Source organism: Bombus pascuorum, chromosome 11, assembly GCF_905332965.1.
Source record: "Bombus pascuorum chromosome 11, iyBomPasc1.1, whole genome shotgun sequence".
Taxonomy (NCBI): domain Eukaryota; kingdom Metazoa; phylum Arthropoda; class Insecta; order Hymenoptera; family Apidae; genus Bombus; species Bombus pascuorum.
Genome location: NC_083498.1, coordinates 9,354,138 through 9,373,682, shown reverse-complemented (window position 1 = coordinate 9,373,682; position 19,545 = coordinate 9,354,138). Strand labels below are relative to the sequence as shown.

Here is a 19,545-nt window from a genome sequence, read left to right as displayed (position 1 = left end):
CATTTTTAACTCTTAACGAGGATATACCGATGACAAACTTTAACGGACGGTACTGGCCTCTTGTAGTTGAACCTCGGAGAAGTCATTTTCAGGTTCGACATTTCGTACGTACCGCCCTAGTAAATAGCAGATAATGCACTCTTCTCTCTCGTCGGTTCTCAATTCTTCATCGATTTCTCTCGAATCTCAAAAGAATCGTACCACTGTAATACGTATGTACGTTCGTTCCATTTTCTCCCCTCGTGTGCAGCGTAGGCATTTTTAACGCTTGCAAATATATGTCGTTTTAAAGATTACGTTTCAGCGATCATTTTGACAAAGATGTGGCAAAAATCACTTTGAAAAATAAAACCGAACGTGTCAGGAAATAAAGAACGTATTAAGTGCACAGTGGCTGCAAGTATTTGCCCCACCTTTTCATCTATCATAGTGTCTATATAACGATTAATTAAATCCAAGTAGGTATGAACCCTTTCGCTGCTCTAACCATCATAATACATTCTGTGAGATGCGTATCCGCCGTGCTAAGGTCGTAAATTTACGGATCCCACGTAGCATAGTCCCACGTGGTATAATCAATCAGTTGGAAAATTCATCCATTTTCGAGCACCTTGTCGGCGGAATAAATATTCAACGGCGAAAGTACTAACGTCGTATTGCTACCAAAATTTGATATCACGAAAATGAAATGTACAGAACCTCGGTAAAAATCTTCGTTGAAAAAGAAGACAATATCCATGCGCTTCTCGTAGCCACTCTAATTTATATACAAAGAATAATCGACTCTGACGAGTACGAGTATATAATCGCTAACAAGCAGGTACTACAAGATGGGTAAATAAATATTTTTCCCGGATAGTCTTCGATTCGCACGAATGAAGGGTGCTCGAAGCTACTTTGCTCTAGCAACCCTTGCTCGATTGCTCGCCGTGGACAGCGTTCACTGTGGTCACTCGGTGGTTGCTAGTGGTCACTTTACCCAAAATCGTTTCCGACGACTACTCGACTACCGTGAACGTTTCTGGTGGTTCCCTTTCGATTCCAACTACTTTCGTGGACAGTGTCCATTCCGGATCAGTGGTGGGAGATAATCTATCACCTTACCGGCTTCCCTTCGGCAGTACCTTGCCGAGGTACACTCTACCGTGATTAAATTGCGACTTAGAAGAATTTCTACGTGCTGGCAAGCAATCCTATCAAGACAGAGAGTATTCCGAGGTGAATTCTACGAACTAGAAATCCCTAGGCTTCCGAGCAAGGAATTTCAGAAGCGAAGGAGAGTGGAGAAGCGTGGCGAAGTAAGACACGTTTTATTTAAGTCGAGAAACCAATATCCGTAATTCCATATGTAATTGTAAGCCGCTGTGGTCGTAACAATTGCTCGTTTATCCTCTGTCAAGTCCCGATTGGCTGTTCGGGTTCAGCCATAGCTCGTAGACAATCATCGCAACCGAATTTAGTTCGCAAGATGTATCGTAACAGAAAGAAAGTCTAAATCAAATCGGTGTACTTTGTTCTTAATCGTCAAAAATTCTCGGAATAATTAGACGCACAGAACTCGATACTGCAGACTCGATACACCGCGACACTGCGTTTGTAGCATCGTGAGTTCGACGTCGATCGAGGAAAACATCACGAGGGAACGATCATACGTGGGTAGCTGACGACGTGTAAAAAGGAAATTGCAACACTGCGATCGGTGCAAAGACGAAGGGGAAGTAACTTTAGAAATAAAGAAGAAGGGCACGAGGAAAAGGGTCGTTGCGAGAGAAATGGAAAAATGTATCGAACAAAAGGCGCTCTAGGGATAGTAAAATAGTTCGAGAAATTCGCAGTGTTTCTATTACGAATTCTCCTCGAATTTTCTGTATAAGCTAGATGCGGAGGTGGAAAGAGGAAATTTTGAAATACAAAGTAACAACGTAAAGACGTTAAAAGAGAGATTTCAGCATTGATAAAGAAAAGAGAAGAAGGAAGAAGAGAAAAACGAGAGAAATTCCGGCAGTTTCGACGTAGAATCGATTTAAGCTCCGTAAAAGTCCCTACCTTGAAACGGTTAATCGGATTGCCAGCGCAAATATACGTACGTATTCGACGTTCACACGTCGCGTCGTCGTCGTCGTCCGCGTTAATTGTATTTCGAACGAATTGAACGCGTTCGACTCGATTACCGGACGAAAAGAAAAAAAAAAAGAAGATGGGGTGAGATGGAGGGGAAAAAAAAGAAAACAGCGACGCACATCGATGCTTCTTGCTGCGTCGCTGATGCAACGGGAAGCCGTCCAATCGCGTTCACCGATCGTTGCGCCTTTTACACCGGAAGCGGATGGCCTCTTCCTCGCGAGTGACCACAGTTTTCTATCTGCGAGCGTTGCGTAAACACTGGCAGGTGAATCTTGACGGATAAATGGGTGGATGTGAGAATTGGATATCGTTTGTTGAATAACGAAGTTTGTGACTTTTAGAAAATACGAAGTATTTGAACGCTTGTCGTAAAAAAATTTTCATCTTCGTATTATCGTACGTCGATGGCTTACTGCACAAATATTGTCTACTTTCTATGAAATTTTAGTTCCTACATGCAACAAATAATTCTCGACTGTCTCTTTATGGCGTATAATGATCACATCTCCATGCAATAAATTCGTCAAAAAGAATATTTCCCTATCGGCGCATTTATTCAGATATTTTCTGAAACCATGAACAACCTTCGTTATTTTGTATTGCAGAAAAAGACGCGTAATTTGCATCGTCAATTTTTATAATACCGCTGATAAAGGATAAATAAAAGTGGTTATTTAATTACAAGGTATCATTGAGTTTTTGAAACTGTTTTCTTGAAAACGCTAAAAGTCGACATGCGATATTTGTGCAGTATGGAGTCGGTGTGTTATATAGAATATTCTGAACTGTGATTAGCACTATAACGTAGCACAACACCGTCGTGATTACATTGGTCAAATTTGAGAGTTTGGTCAAGAGAGTTGTACAATGTTTGTTAAGGGAATTCGTAATTATTTTCACGTTTACATTCACACAATTTGCAATTGTTTTCGCCTGTACATTCACACAATTTGCTGTTCTTCTCGCGTCTACACTCACACAATTCGTAATTATTCTCACAGTGACATTCACGCGATTTGCAATTGTTTTCACATTCGCCTTCACACAATTCGCAATTATTTTCACATTTACCTGTGCGCGCATTGTCACGATCAAACATTCTACATTTTCATTTTGCAGGCACATTCACAAGCGCATTCTCGAAATTCACAACCGCGTTCCAGTCTCATGTCTATCGACGTTTATTAAACTTTTCAATTACATCTATGCGAAACATATTACGAATATAAATGCTAAACGAAACGAGCAATATTAGAAAATAGTTTCAAATGTCATAAGTTAATATTTTTTTTCTTTCTAGTTGTTATAAATTAATAAAGACGATACAACGCAAGAAAGAAAAAAAAAAGGAAAAATCGCAGAGAGGGGATAACAATCGTAAGATGACACGAATAGATGAAACTCGATGAATATTCGATCGATCTGATCTTGAACGTATAAAAAGAGCAAGAAAAAAGGGTACGAATCAATAACCAACCGTTAATTTCAGATCGCGTGATACGTCGCCTTAATTACTCGGAGCAGTCTCTTCTCGAACACAAGATATATATCTCGTGTCTTCTTTAATTGAATCCAACTCGACTAGTTCTTCCGCGATGACGCTTTTACGCTGGTTGTTGTTATCGTTCTGCTCGATCTTATGTAATAGTTCTTTAGCAGTATCGACAATCCGTCTGGCATCCTTTTTCCGTGTAATAGAAAAGATAGTAATACGTTCTCGTTCGTACAAAACAGTTCTCAAGCAAAATTGCGTATGATGTTTTCAATGAAATTGAAGTTTGCCGTATCTTCCAATGGAAACAGAAAAGTCGGATTCTCAGATGTCGAGGTAATTCTAAGAACTGGATTAATGGTTCAGCAACATTTGCTTTTATTTCCAGACAGTATGGGGAAAATGGCACTCGATCCGAAAGTAACAGTTTACTATTGCAGTTGGTAGCATTTGTTGGTAGCAACAGTTATCGTTTGTATCGTATCATTAGTAGCGACAATTATCGGTGTTATATCTATCTTTTCGAAATGCTAGCTTCCACGGGATTATAGATCGTTGCATTTAAAAAATCGCTAACAAGGAATGTACTTTCCTACCGAACGCTTCTCGACGTATAATTAGAAATTTAATCGGCGGACTAATTTATTTCATTTAGACTCTAATCTTGATCTTAACGTTAAAAGTATAATTGTAATAACGCGTTCAAAGGAGGATAGTTTTCTAGGAACAAAGAAAAATTACGCGTTTAAAAAGTTGGTAATCTCTGTGACGAATTATAGGATTAATAATCCCACAACGCGATTATATTTTCTTCGGATATTTTCTTCGGTAACGAGTTTGAAATTCCTCGTGTTTGATCAAAGGGGAAACTGTAGTATTATTTCGCGTCATTCGTTTAATTTTCCGTGCTCGATGGAGAGAGATCCGATAGTATCGAAGTCGCTTAAAAGGAGCATCGCCGAGGCAGGAAACATTTTTCATTTAAGTCAAAGAGAATCGCGTTGGGTCAGCCAGGAAGTTGCTTCTTTTCCTTCAACAGTAGCGACGAACCCCTATTGCGATGGGAATCCAACGACTGTTGTTCGTTCGAAAGCGATTGCTTCGGATGTTCTTCAACGAACCGACGGTCTACCTAATTATAAAGTTAAATTAAGTATTGATACACCGGTGTTCTTCCCTTGTCTCGTCCAACTCGAAAAACCTTTGTCTCGTGGGCTTTTGTACAAACCTCTCTGGATCTTGTCATTTTATTCTTTGTCATCGTTCGAACCGCTTAATCTTTTTAGTACTATGGCCGATCGTACTCGTTACCGAGTATTTACCTGGCATTATGGTTAACCATGGCCAGTCAACAAAATTTTCCGTTTAAGCTTAATTGTATTTTCTGCAATCGTTATCGCGTAGTTCGGTATCGTAGCTTTAGTATCGCGGTCAACGGTGATAAATTTATCTAAACGCTATCGAAATTGTTGGAACGTGACCATGGAACGTCCATGTGTTTCTGCTCGTTCGAGGAGTGCTGAGTGGTAGTTGACCGGATCTTGATCGTAATTGGACCGCGAGTGTAAATCGTGTTTTAATATAGCCCAGACAACGAACCTTGAAGCTCGTTGCAGTCGATTGCTGGGAATTATTCCCTCTACCTTTATCGCGCGAAAGGCGTGCTCTCGTATCCTAAGAGCTGTGTCCTTCGTGCTATTAAATATTTAATAACAAGAATATTTCTTTGAAAGGATTAACAATTCTGAAAATTCTTATTACTGCGGCGTATTTCACTTGGTATATTCGATATATTTCTTTGGAAGTAAGAGGATTTCATAATTTTTATTTCGATAAAAATTTTTCAATCCCGTTGCGTTCTTTTGCATCATATCGGATCGGATTATGAATTAAATGATAAATGATAAATGATAGTCTTTAGATAACGAACGATCGTGTCTTTTAATACTCAAGAAGTTCTTTAAGTTCGGGAAGAAAATACGCACGGTTGTCTATCTGCAATGTAGCGTTAAAATATTTCTTAACTGAAGCTAATTCCTGTCTGTTAAAATCAAAGTAGAACTGGGATATACAAACTCAAGAACAAGCATTCGTTTCAGATTTCTCAGATGTCACAAACACCAGCACTCGTGCGACAAATTCTCTGATTAACGAATCGAAACCGAGCTCTTGTTTCCCGATTTAATTAACAGAATGTCGTTCATTTGGACGTTCCCTTCGTTATTAATAGAACGTGAAATTCTTTGAACGATTCCTTGACCAGGCAAAATAATATCCCATACCCGGTTCATTAACACGAAACGAACATTCCCAATGAGAAGTTTAAATTATCTAAATCTCATGTCAGAGCCCTCGAATTAGCTGCGGCTTTATTGTAATCCTCGCGAGCTTAGCGAACTGTGTTCCAATCCCCCTCTCCAGCCCATTAATTCCGCGATTTTTCAGCAGTTTCGTATCCGCTCACCAGAATTAATCTTCGAAATGAAGATGGAACAAAAGCAGAAGCCAATTGCCGCGAGTCCCGCCATGAACAGAAACGCGGTTAACGTTGAAATCCTTTTGCGAGCAGTTTCCCGTAAACGCATTAAAAAAATACTCCGATCCCGGGCTAACGTCCAACGGGATTATCTGTAGCGGAATTTTTTACAGGAGCATGATAAATCAGGGGACGAACGTTCGAAAGATTAAAACGTCTATGATATTCTCTCTCTTCTTTTCTCCTCGTTGCTTTTTTTCTCTCTTTGAAAAACCACGTGGCAAATTGATCTTGTTGGAAGCTGTTCGTTCTATTAGGGTTTTATGGTTGGTCGACTTATGGAAGTTTTATCGAAATACATTAGAGTTTCAGTGGATGATATTACGTCGTTTGGGTTATTTTGTTTCTACTTGCTTTAGAATTACGTTAAGGAGGAACAGAGTATTGGGATAGAAACGCGGTGAAACATAATTTAGTTCAAAATACATTTTCTAACGAGAATACTGACATCACTGAAACAAGTATAGAATAATCATAGATTGAAGTGGGATAAAAAAAAATAATGGATTTCGAAATTAATTCTAGATTCAGTTTCGTATAGTACCTCCTGCGTTTTATAGTCACTTTCAACCGTATCGTGTTTTCTCGTCTTTTAAAAGTTCTCTTAAATCCGAAGAAAAAAGAAAGAAGAGAAGGGGAAAGATATAAAAGAATATTCACTGATATGCACGAGATTTCTCCTCTCAATTCTACGTTAAATACTTTAAACATCTAAAGTCTCTTACCCAACTAAAGCCAAAAAGCCAAATTAAGGCACAAATCTCGTTCGAGGATCGCCATATTAAACTTCCACGCATCCAAAAACCTAAATACTAATTTTTAAATACAAGATCCACTGACAATTTCTGACAATTCAACTGCCTGAACATCTTGATATCGACCTAATATCATAATCAACGAATATATCTATATTAAGGATATACGCCTCGATGATATAACCTAAAGGGATTGAATCGAGGTTGCATGATGCATAATGGGGATGAACGTTGGGTTACAGAGCCTGGAGGAGCGTGAACGCAAGCACGCCGTGCACAAGGAACAGCTGTCTCGCGAGCAGAGGTTCCTCAGGCGTCGGCTAGAGCAGCTGACAAACCAGACAGGCCTGCACGTGTTGCACGGCCTCCACGGCCTCCATGGGCTAAGCTCGAGCGCTCCAACCGGTTCCTCTTGCGGTCCTGGAGCTGCCGCGGCCGCGGCTCTTCTCTCCAAACGGCGCAGCGTTTCCGAGTGTTCTCTCGGCACAGCTTCGTCGACCAGCTCCACGGCCAGCTCCAGGAACTCCGACAGGTCTGCTGGCAGTCCCTCCGTCTCGGAGTCCGGTAAGTGCTGCTTTACCTCTATCGCATGCTATCGCTTACTGTTTCAAATGATCAATCGATGTTCCACGCTAGGAGGATCCTGTCATTTTCACTCGGCTGTCGACTAAAATTGTTATCGTCGTTATTAGACTGTGGATTTTTATGCAAATTCGTATGTTTGAAAGTAGAATTGAAAAAGGTGGGAACTCGGTTGAAGGTTGTTTTTCAAAATATTATAGAAAGCGCTATACTTTGGACATTTTACAGCGGAGGAGGAAATTTTTAGAAAATTTAATTTTCACCAAATGCATTTATATTTAACCTTCCATTTGTAAGCTTATCTTTACCGACGTCGCCTGCATACTGGATCGTCCCAGTTCGCGTGGTTCTTCTCACGTTTTCGCGTTTTTGAAAATCACTCGGAATTTTTGAATATACTTTCGAGTTTCCTCGCAAGTTTCACATAAATATGATCCAGTAGTTTTTATCGCCACATGTTACCCTAGTTTTTCTAAGCAAAGCGAATTTTAAACAGAGATGGAAGTGGAGTGAATGAAACATTACTTAAAATTATAGCGATCGGAAACGACTCAGTGCGCAGAAGGAGGGTTAATGAGAGCAATGAATAAATATAATATTTGTATAGCACGGAACAGGTGACTGTTACCAACATGGTGAACAATTTTTAGTACGAAAGTTACTAGATTTCATAATGAATCAATTTTAAACTTCCTTTTATCCATCATTGCAGTGCTTTGAATAATTATAAACTGAATCCTGTTTTTAGATTTTTCATGATATTAAAACAAACATTGGCAAACTCGTTTATATAATTCCATATTATAATATGCAACAAAACTGAAGATACAACAAACAAAAATTTTCTTCTTTCGAAGTCTGGAAAGGATTAAATTTCCTCTTAAAATTGTGTTTTTTACTGAGAGGAAATATAAAGCCAACGTTAATTTTGTTACGTTTTCATTAAATATTTAATGAATTCTCCTTTATCTCTGATTGCTTCTATTAATCTGTTAGGCACGCTATCCGCTAAACTCATTTGCAGTTTCGTTTCGAATATCCGCCCACGTGGATTTTATTCTTTTCCTAAGCTCCAAGATCATTCTTATACGTGATTTCACCTGATCGTAAACTTTTCTTACTAAAATTCTTCACAGGTTCTCGATGGGATTCGGATCAAGACTCAACGCTGGCCACGGTAATAATTCTATTCCGAAATCTTGGAACCACTTTTTTATAGTGGCGGCTGTTCGAGTAGAAGCATTGTCTTGCCGAAAGATTCATTTTTCCTTCTCCAGTTCGACTATGAGAGCCAATGATTCGCTGTGTAACATCTCCTGATATCCTACAGCGTTCAATTTGACTTTTGCTAAAACAATTCCTCAACGTATCCAGACATGACCGGTGACCCTTTGGAGATGTTGAAGAAATAACGCAGAAAATGTGTTTTTAATTATCCACAGCACTGTATATATCATTCCATGTTACGCGCATTGCGCGTAGTTTCGCACTTTCAAATTTCCCATAAATGCATAAAAATCCGCAGTGTAACTATCATTTTTAGTAACGAGCACGATCGGGCCGCTCAGGAGCCACATTGATCAACTGTATAAATCGAGATATTCGGAAAACCGATATACCTTAGAGACGCTATTTTTTAATTTACCGTAGAATTTACAATTACTTGAGAACAGAATATTAATGGCGTACTTGTGCAATGAAACTAAAAGATGCGTTAAAACTGGAGTTGATCGGTTTCGCTTCTGCGAGGCTCGAGTTGCAAGTTTCAGATTTTTAAAGAGAGATAAGCGTTTTACTCAGAGTTCGTCTAAAATTATAGCGGATCTTGAAGCGTAAAAGGAATATTACAAAAATGGCCACTTTGTTTTATTTCTAGCGCTTGGACGAGCGGTTAGCATCGCAGATTACGCGTTTCGCGAGCTTTCTATATCGCCATTATCGTACAATTTTTCATGAATGAAAATAATACGTATACGAAGATAGGAGATTGGAACTTGGGAGAATACAACCATAAAATCGTCGATATATCAGTATCGTATCGGTAGATTATTATACCGATCATGGTCATGTGAAAGCGACATAAAGTTGGCCGCGATATGAACAACGCTTTGGTCGTTGCACCCATGGAACGATTTTAAGCCAGGGATTTCTAATTCCGTGATTTCCAAAGCGATGAAGCAGCAAGGTTAGCTGAGTCAGCTCGTTAGGAGAACTTGGATCGAGCGAAGCTTGTCCGTATAAATATCGTTCGTGGTTGAGGGTAAAATTGGAACGATCCACGAATTATGAGTCAACTGTTGCGACTCATCGCCACGATGCTTCGGTTTCAATGTCACGGCTCCGAGTTCGATATCGGTAGAGATAAGAATGACTGCTAGAATTGGAATTTTCTGAGATATTGGGAAAATGAATACGAACTTGAAATCGTCTGGCTATCTAATAAAAGAACGAAATTTTAGGAATTTTAGATTTACATGAAATCTCTTTAGAGCGATTTTTTGTGTCAAGGAATCGAAGAATTCTAAATCTCTAGGTAAGTAATTATTTGTACGTCCTTTTGAAAATTATTTGAGAAAGGGTTTTCTTCAAAATGAGAAACCTTAGATCTTATTTTGAAACGCGGCTTTCTGCAAGACGCTGAACGTTATAGAAAAATAAAAGAAGAAATTACAATTACAAACTTGTGATATTTTGAAATTCGTTAGAATTAAACAATTACGATTTATACGCAGTTTCGTTCAAACGGAAAATTCAAAAATTCTAAACTTATTATATTTCGAAATTCTCTGGACTTCCTGGCTGGAAACATTTTTAAACGACAAGATTGGTATTAATCCTGAACAAGTATGAATTAGTTTCGATGAGTTCGAAACGGTTGATTAGCTAGCGGTTGGTCGTTAATTAGCAGTTACAATTCTTCGGTTTGATTTTAAAGCCATTAGAATCGAGAAACGATTAGTATCACGAGTCTTACAACAATCTTTGAACCCCGTTGAGACCCGGAAGAGATATCACTGGTACAGCTTGGCAACTTTCTTTCTGGTTACACGAAAGTTGGCCTGCTCATTTAAATATCGTCTGTTTACTAGCCACTCTGATGATCAGGGCGATCGCGTATCCGAGAGACTGGTGCAAAATTCTCTACCAGGCACAAGCTATTTCGCGGAGCAAGTTGAATCCTCGCATATCAATATTTAATTTAACTTTGTAATTAGCTAAGGCTTCCCTGTGCATTCGTTTAAGAACGCCTAGATCGATGGTCCTCGGTGTTTGCAATACCAAGAGGACGTTGGATCTTCTCGTTCTGAAACCAAGTTTATCGTTTACGTGGAAGAAGAAAACGAATTTAAGAATGAACGAAGATATCGTTTCATTTGCAATGGATCGATCATTCAAACGACGTATCGCCTTGTTTGAGAAATCTCGTTATTTGCATATGACTTTTGCGATAATTTTTTATTTTATCTTTTACCGCAAGAAAATTCTTTTCTATTTTTTTCTGGCTATCTGATATCAAAGAGATACAGATTTTCTTACGGTATATAACTGACTCGTACACTTTTTTATTCAAAAATAATAGAAACGTGAACAATTCTATTGCAGGAGTTACGTTGTGAAATCACAGATAGAAAGATATGGATAAAATATAACGATATTGAACGTAATAATAAACGTAATAATGAGACCATCAATATGAGGGCACTGCGTATATTTTTGCAAGTAAGAAAAGAAATGCTTGAAAAAGGATCCGTTCGTAGATTTACAATGAATATAATAAATCTAAATATACTTCGAAGGATAAATTCATAGTCACAAATTGCGGTCTTTCGATCGCGATTCGTAACCCGCGTTCGTTACTAGTTGCTTCGGTCGCGACGTTTGACGAGATCTGCAGGAGAACGTGGAAGAGGTCGAACATTTTTACGAGTCCTCAGCAAGAATCGTCGTTGCGTATTACCGCGAATTCGCCGAAGACGAGAGAGGGACCGGCTGAGTCAGCCCGTTAGCAAACTTCCGGCTCGTTCTCCACCGCTTATGAAGTTCTGCTACGTAAGACAGGCCACGAAGTTGCAGGCCGACCGATAAAAAGTTGCACGCGACGACACGTTCCCTCCACGATCGACCAACGTCAATCTCTCTTTCCATTCGATCGATCTTTTTCATTCGTCGATTAAACGAAAAAACAAAAAAAAAAAAAAGAAGAAAGAAGTGCGCAGATTGGCGATGAGATTTTGAAAATTTTTATTTGCCAGATTTTCTCGATTAACGTCGAATAAATGAAATTGCCTGTTCCTCTGTTAACGTATTCGTTTCATTTGAATTCTATATTCTCTTTATTGCTGCAAAATCAATATTGATTTACGCGAACATATTATTGTCTCTCTATCACGAGCAGTAAATGTGTTTGATGTATTACATTTAACAAATAACCACCGATAAAACAAATAAACATGCATGATATTCGACGACAAATCAACGAAACTATTACATAGTGATCCATGGTATAAGTAAATAAAGAAATGCAATCAAATATATATTCCTGTAACGTCACGATCAATAGTTGTTGCTATTCGAACAGTATAGAACATTTAAATCCTATGCGAATGATTCACGTGCAAACGTTAACTTTGAAAATCGTTTTCATTTATTAATTGATAATTATTTGCTTTATTTTGAGTATCTTGTTAACTAATAATACTAACTAAAAACTAATTTTAAAACGCTTAATTTTATAATAATAGCTTTTTATAGAGTAAAGCAACTGTTTTACTTTTTTATCTTATTACTGACAGAAATTGTGGTAGGACAAAATATTGCCATTTCTTCGTGACGAGCATACTCTTGAAAAACAGGTAACTGGTCAAAAGGTAAAAGAACCAGTGCATCCAGGTCTATATCGCGGTGTTGGATATGAATCTGGAATAACGCGTCCCAAGTGTAAAAATAACAAGCATCCAACCTCTATCTGGTTGTGGAGTTTATGACTCTGGCTTCCATGGAAAGATACATCCAGCCCTCCTATCGAATTTTGCCCGATTTCAATCTGTGAACCGCCGCGAATGTAACTCGCGAGAGATCGAATCGAGACGATAAGCCGACCGAACCGTACGAAGGGGAACGTTTTAAACTTGCCACCATCCTTTTCTTCGCTCCTTCCTTCGTCCTCTTCTTCTTCCTCTTCCTTTTCTTATTTTTCTACTTCGGCTCCCGGTCATCGTTTCTTTCGACGAGCTTCTCCTCCAACCACCTCCCGAGGGATCGTGTAGCCACGGAATCGATGCTTGAAATATGCTGTCGTAAATTAGACGCGACCTTTCCACTCGATTCTTACAGTCGAAACTCTACTTGCATCGTTTGCGGAAGGGCGGGGTACGGTGATGTAACGCAGAGAAACTAATTGTCGAGATTAGGATTTCGAGACTTTCAAGCGAGATACAGAAATTTCGCTAAATTTGAGATTCGACTGTTTCCAATCGAGATACAGAAATTTTGATAAATTAGAAGTTTGGATGTCTCGAATCGAGATGATAGAAATTTCAGTTTTGAAATTTCCGTATTTCCATTGGAGATATAGAAATTTTATCAGATTTGAAATTGTTGCATGTTTCGCATTCAGATGTAGAAATTTCAAATTTAAACGTGAATGGAGATATGGCAGTCTCGGTAGACTCGAAATTTGGATGTTTCGAATCTAAATATAGAAATGTCGATAAGCGTTAAATTAGAATGTGACGAATTCTGGACGAATTGCGAGGGTGTTTTCCAATTCAAAGGTAATTCCATTCGTAATCGATTCAACGTTTTAAATTTCAGAGCGACCGTAAAAAGATGTTCCCACGAACCAGCGTTTGAGTTTAGAGCTTTCAATTCTAATAGCCAACTACAAAATACTTGGCGCGAATGAAACGAATCTTCTCCCTCAAAGCGGAATATCATTCGGCCCGATGATCATAGGCTAAACACCTCCGACAAACCTCCTCGTCCAGCGTTCAATTTCAAACGCAGAAACCGCGAAACGCATTCGCGCTCTCCGCAGAAAACAATCGCACGGTCGAAGGGTTAATGAACTGCGACCGCGTTGCGTGTCGGTGGTTTGTCCGAGAAGATAACGCTAATAAGGCGCGGAATAGCGGCAGCTAAATTAGCACTGGGAATGATAGAATCTCCTTTTCGCGTGGACAGGATCGGGTTCGGCCCTCTCGTCGTTCAGAAATCGAACACGAAACGAACTTCGAACAAACAGACTGCTCGAAACCGTGCATTGAATATATTATTGGCTAACGTATAATACGAGTATATGGAATATTCTTTGAAGTAAAACTTCGACTACATTTATACTTTCGAATAACTATATCAACGTATATTCGAAGCTGACCAACTCCACTTTTTATCAAATCCTCAATTTCACAGTCAAACTACGGATTGTTACGCAAGTTTATGGCTACGATTAAGAAACAAAAAGTAAGACAGAGATTCGTTTTTCCTACTAAAAATCATAACGAGTATTCTACCGTAGATACACCGTATACTTTCCTATACTATATGCATTCTGTGTACTTTACCATCTCGGAATTCCGAATAAGCGGACAAATATCCACAGTTTGTTCGTTGCTTAAATACTCGAAGGATCTATCTATACGATTTTGGAGAAAGGAATCTTCTCAGGATATCAAGGAGCCTTATCTCCGCAAGCTCGCTTATTGGACGACGATGACAAAAAACAGTAGTTGAGAAAATGAGCAGACAGATAGACAGAGGTCAAACTGGCCTTTTCTCTAAGCCGAAGACCATTGAAGAAACGGAGCTTACCACCTGTCACATGTCGAGCTACTCTTCTCAACCTGTTATCACGAATTTCCTCGCGATGCACGCTGCGAGGGTTTGTTGATGTCTTCAACCCGCTTGTACTCGTTTGACACGACGAAGGGAAAGTTGGTGGTAAACGGCCGTTTAATGGCCGAGTCGTCGTTTCGTTTTGGCGATATGCAAAAGTTTCTTCCGGACAGACTTTGGCGTCGTTAGCCCGACGAAAATGGCGTGGGCACGTGCAACGGAAGCCAGCTCGCGCTCCGTGCCCGTTCTAATCCCTTTAGGAGCAAAATTTTGAGGGTTAATCGCGTTACCGGTGATATATCGTCGGTTGTTTTCGGCGGCGACGAAGCCTCTGAAAGGATTGAAGCCCGGCAAAAATGAGCGAACCAAGCGCAGCCGAAACCAGTCGCTCCGTCTCTTTCCTTCGCCGACGCCGCGACGCCTTTTTCCTTCAGTGCCGCTTACTCTCACGTCGGTTCGCGCAATTAGGGGCTGAATTGTTTTGCTCTCTCTCTCTCTCTCTCCTTTTCCTCTTCCCTCTTTCTTTCCCTCTCTTTGTCTCTTGGCGTCGACTTTCTCGGTGGCAACCTTGTGGCTGGCTATAGGAAAAGCTGAATGGTTCCCTGACTGCGTCTTTAATGGAGTATAACGACAATTGGATTTTATTCCTGGTCTTTTTTTGGGAGTATTTTGCTTGGAAAGAGAAAGGGTGTTTGTGGTGTTTGCTTGGTGATCGATGAGTGGAAGTTTCGCTGAATAACTTTTGCTGAATTTATGATAGCGGTGAATTGAAGAGTTCATGCGTGATGAATTGTTGGAGATTGGATTAGATTGGTAAAAAGTTGTTTATGTGAAACGAGCTACTTGGAAAATTAATTCCCTCGAGTTAGTCGTTTCTTTCCTGAAAGACTAAATAGTAATAGCGCGGTGTAATACGATAGAGCCTCGTTTATACGAACACGTTAATGACAAGTCTTCGTTATCCTATGGTCGAGCGTACACGTAGCAATGTGTATTCTTATAACGAATATATATATATATATTAAGATCTAAACAATGAATATCCAAGTAACTAATACTTGATGTTATTCCAAATAAATTCTATACGCTTGTCAAAGAAAGAGCAGCTAAAATTGAACACTTAAATTCTAATTATTGAACCAATAAGAAGAGCTGACAGCTACCTGAGAAGAGAAGGTAGCTATCTAGCGAGCCTTTGTTATCAGAACCAAGTTCTACTATACCAAAATTAAGAAAGACGAGATCTTAAGACGTACAAGCTTCCCAGGAAAACAATGCTGAACCTACCTGTCTGATCATTTTGCCTGTCGAGAGTTTCAAATAAAAAATCTAAACGATATCGATTTTCGAACGCAAGAAACGCTTGACATCTGATACTTCAACAACGTTTCATCGTACGGACAAAGCGGATTTTGTAAAATTAGAAAGCACAGCCGTGTCGTTAGATTTCAGCAGAAACGGTGCACCCTTTTCATCTCATCGTCAGTGAGAACAGGAAGATCTCGCGTAGAAGAGATCTGGCAAAATTCCTAATACGTGGGATATTGATGTTCCTGGATCTCGACTGGTCCCAGATTCTCTCCCTTATCTTGATTGGAACGCAGAGGTCGCCCGGTGTCTTGCATGTTATCGAAGCGATTGGTGGGAAAATCAAACGGGATTCGAATACCGTTTGGTGGAGGATTGTTATGCCGCGGGTAAATTGGCCGTTCGCACGGCTAATTGCAAGTAGCCGGCAACAATGAGGCAACGTGACGGCCGCATGGCATTACGTCAATGGCCGATGGCTCTTAATTATGAGCCGCGACCACTTCCATTTGATCTGCTCCCGGGCAAATTGCGAACGCCCCCTCCCCCCATATCGATTATCCTTCCCTCTGATCTTCTCGTTTCTACCTCGATATCCGTCTCGATTCGCCTGTCCCTATCTATTCTACTCTTTCTTGCAAATTCGATTTTGCAGTTACAGAAAGATTTTAGTAGATCCTGGCGACGAAAGCAAGATTCAACTTCTATTTACAGACGAGTGATTTACAATTAAGCGTTCGAATATTTTATTCTATTACGTCGTTTACGAATAGTTGATAATCGGACCGCGAATGTTACATTTAATAGGTATAATGCTCTTTATAAAATTTGAAACAATTTTTGGAATTATCCTGATAAAAGTATGAAATCTTAAAAATATCCGTGGTTTGGTAATTTCAAGATCCTTCCATCTATCAATTTTTTAAAAGATCGGAATATTCTTAAACATTCGAATATTTTTCTGAAATATTTTCCTAGTTGATCTAAGCGAAATTCCACGAAGGTTACGTACTTTGGTCGCAGGATATATCTCGATCGATAGTAGATTACAACATCCGCCATACTTAATCCACGGTGGCTTCCAGTGATCCTGTGCCACTGGATTGTCCACGTTTTCCTTAGTGGAACCCGATGTTGGCTACACACCGGTTTGCTCACGGAAGCACACCTCGTGGCTCCAGGTGATCTGATTCGTCCACGTTTGCCTATCCTTCGGTTCTCGATGTTAGCCATACACTCCACTGGTTCGTCCGATCCTTCGCTACAATCCCAGCTTATCCGTAAACCTAGACCACGTGCTTGACCCAGGGCCCGCTCTCGCAGCCGTAACAATTATTTGTGGTCGAATCTAGGGTTTGTATCCGCAGGTTCTTTCAAGTGGCCGCAGTTACAATGCGGTTTACGATTAAGTTACCAACATACGTACAAACGAATAAAAGTAGACTAACATTTATTTATATACAAGCATCGGCTACATCGATCGCCAGAACAAATCAATTATGGAGGAAATAAATAAACGTTGGAATAAATTTCGAATAAACGTATCGTCGGTGAGAAGCAAAGTCGGTAAATAAGAAAAGCAGGAACGCGTAATTACTTGGAAAGTCGATAATCTTCGTATCAAATCGATATTAATGAAAATTAATACAACGCTATCGATCATCAATCTGGAATAAATAATTGGTCGATGAGATTTCTTGCCTAAAAAGACTGCGTGCACCATGGCAAAAATAGCGTGTATTTGATATATTATCCTTCATAAATAAAACACGATACACCATCGGAAGATTAAATTTTCTAAAGCTGGTCTACGCTATTATTACCGAGGGATGATCGATCGTCGATATAGAGGAAGGAAACGAGAGACGAGTAGAAATTTTCAGTAGAATTCTACAGGGTAGACTTCCTCGGTTACTTTCTCTTTCCGGTCATGCATCTCAGAAACCGTAAACGCGTGTCGTCCCCAAGTCGTATCCCGGGGGAATTGCCACGTAATCGAACCGATATCCTATCCGGCCCCCTCTGCTTTAATCGCCTGCCATCGATTGTTTCTACTTCCAGGGACCGGTTTTCCTAATTCCTCGAGGTAAGGGGACATTGTCGACGAGATGAACAGGCTGGAGGGTTCCTTTCGGGTTGGTTGAGGTTTGCTACGAGTCCAGTCGCCTGCTTGCTTTTTCCAACTGTTTTTTTTTTTTTCTTCTTCTCGGGGATTGTTGGTTTCGTTGGGGGTTTAATTGTCACGATGGGTTGTAAAATGGTTTTCAAAAGCGGGGATGAGAGAGATTCGGGTCAGAATTTTAAGGATGTTCTAAGATTATACGATTTTAATAGAACAGATAACAATGGATTTTAATGTCACGCGTTACATGTAATATATGTAACATTGGATGAAATTATATTTAACGATATGTGCATGATTATAATGTCTTATCGCGGTAAGTATGATCAATCTTATATTGTTTGTTTTTTCAGTCATTGTCGATACAATTGCTTCTAAAAAAAAAAACATATCGTGTATATTTTGTTAAAAAGTATTTCAACGTGATAAATCTCTTTTATTTGGTAAAACGATAAATATTTTATACGCAACATATGAATTAGTTACGTATTATCAATTACCTATCTCTGCTTGTTCTATTGGGTGTATGCAAAATGTTTAGTCTCTTTTCCCCCAACGTTCGTGTATAATTACTTTTAATCGATATAATTTCTCCACTGTTTGTACAATTGTTCGATTGGCATCGGCCTATGTGAGATGTCAACTTTATGATCGATCGGTGACGATAACCTCGCAAAATAACGGTGAGCACGATGAGCGACGACGACAACGCTAGGCCACATGTGGCTCCAATCGCTATCCTTAACTTGGACTGGGAAGCTTTTTCGCACGTGGCGTACTCTCCAAATTTGACACCGACAGATTATCACTTATTCAGATCGATGCAGCACTCTTTAGTCGGACAGCGCTTTCGAAACGTTGCAGAAATACAAAAATATCCCGGTGTTATATTTTCGCGACAGTATCCGATACTCGACAGAGAGTCATACAAAATATTTCGAGCATAGAAAAAAAGAAAGACTGAAACTTTTGCATATTACTGTTGAATCGATTATAAAGTAATAATATCACCGTTATTAAATTATACGATAAACTCAATTAAATTATACAATATCAATTAACCTAATGCTAAATCATGATACTATACTCTTCCTACCAGAACATTTCCTACCATGGAATTATCGTAAATCTGATCCAAAAGAAAGTTACGCGTATAATAACTCTCGATCGACTCGCACAGCGATAAGATCTTACGACGTTCAACCTTCGCACCATTCATCTTCGAAATTATCCTGAAATCGAATACATCGATGCGATGGAACAATGCGAAAAGTGTCTGGAAGAAACAAGGGTGAGAGATGCCGGAAGAAAAAGGGGGAGAGGGTGGAGGCGACAGAGGGAAACGCGGTCGTTATCGATGCGTTCCCTGGACGTTTTGCATGGCGACGAATCGAGCCGAATCCACGGGGCTGGATCGAATCCAGTGTAAACTCCGTTCGCCGCTCTCGATCCGGATTGAATGTCAATTCGATCAGCATGCAATTCTGTCGAGGACTCGACGGGTTTTGTGTCGGCGCGTTGATCAGATCGGAGAATGGACGTCGAAGGTAGCAAGAGGGATTCTTCTCGAAATCGTTCGACGCTGTTTTTCGTCGTGATTAAAGGTCGACGTGTGGAACGACGACGTGGATCGATCGATTCTAATTTTTCATTTGGCCAACGTTTCATACGATGGGACGAAATACACGGCGGTGGGGGGTTGTGGCTGATCGATGCGTTTTCTTCTTCTTTTTTTTAATCTAACTCTCTATAACGCCGTGTAACTTGGAAGTCACATGCTGATATATCGATA

At 39.8% G+C, this 19,545-nt stretch overlaps 1 protein-coding gene across 10 annotated transcripts in view; it reads left to right on the top strand.

Annotated features, from left to right (window-relative positions):
• The window catches only part of LOC132912309 (max dimerization protein 1-like), a 234,682-nt gene that overhangs the window by 129,862 nt on the left and 85,275 nt on the right, over positions 1-19,545 (top strand). For 9 of the 10 annotated variants that reach the window (XR_009659169.1, XM_060969707.1, XM_060969709.1 and 6 more), the window contains exon 6: positions 7,150-7,471. Coding sequence is in view for 9 of the 10 variants with exons in the window: in XM_060969707.1 (XP_060825690.1) it covers positions 7,150-7,471 (322 nt within the window). In the remaining variant the exon portion in view is untranslated. Of the gene's footprint in view, positions 1-7,149; positions 7,472-8,625; positions 8,667-19,545 lie in introns of all 10 variants that reach the window. The other variant, XM_060969710.1, reaches the window with a different exon arrangement.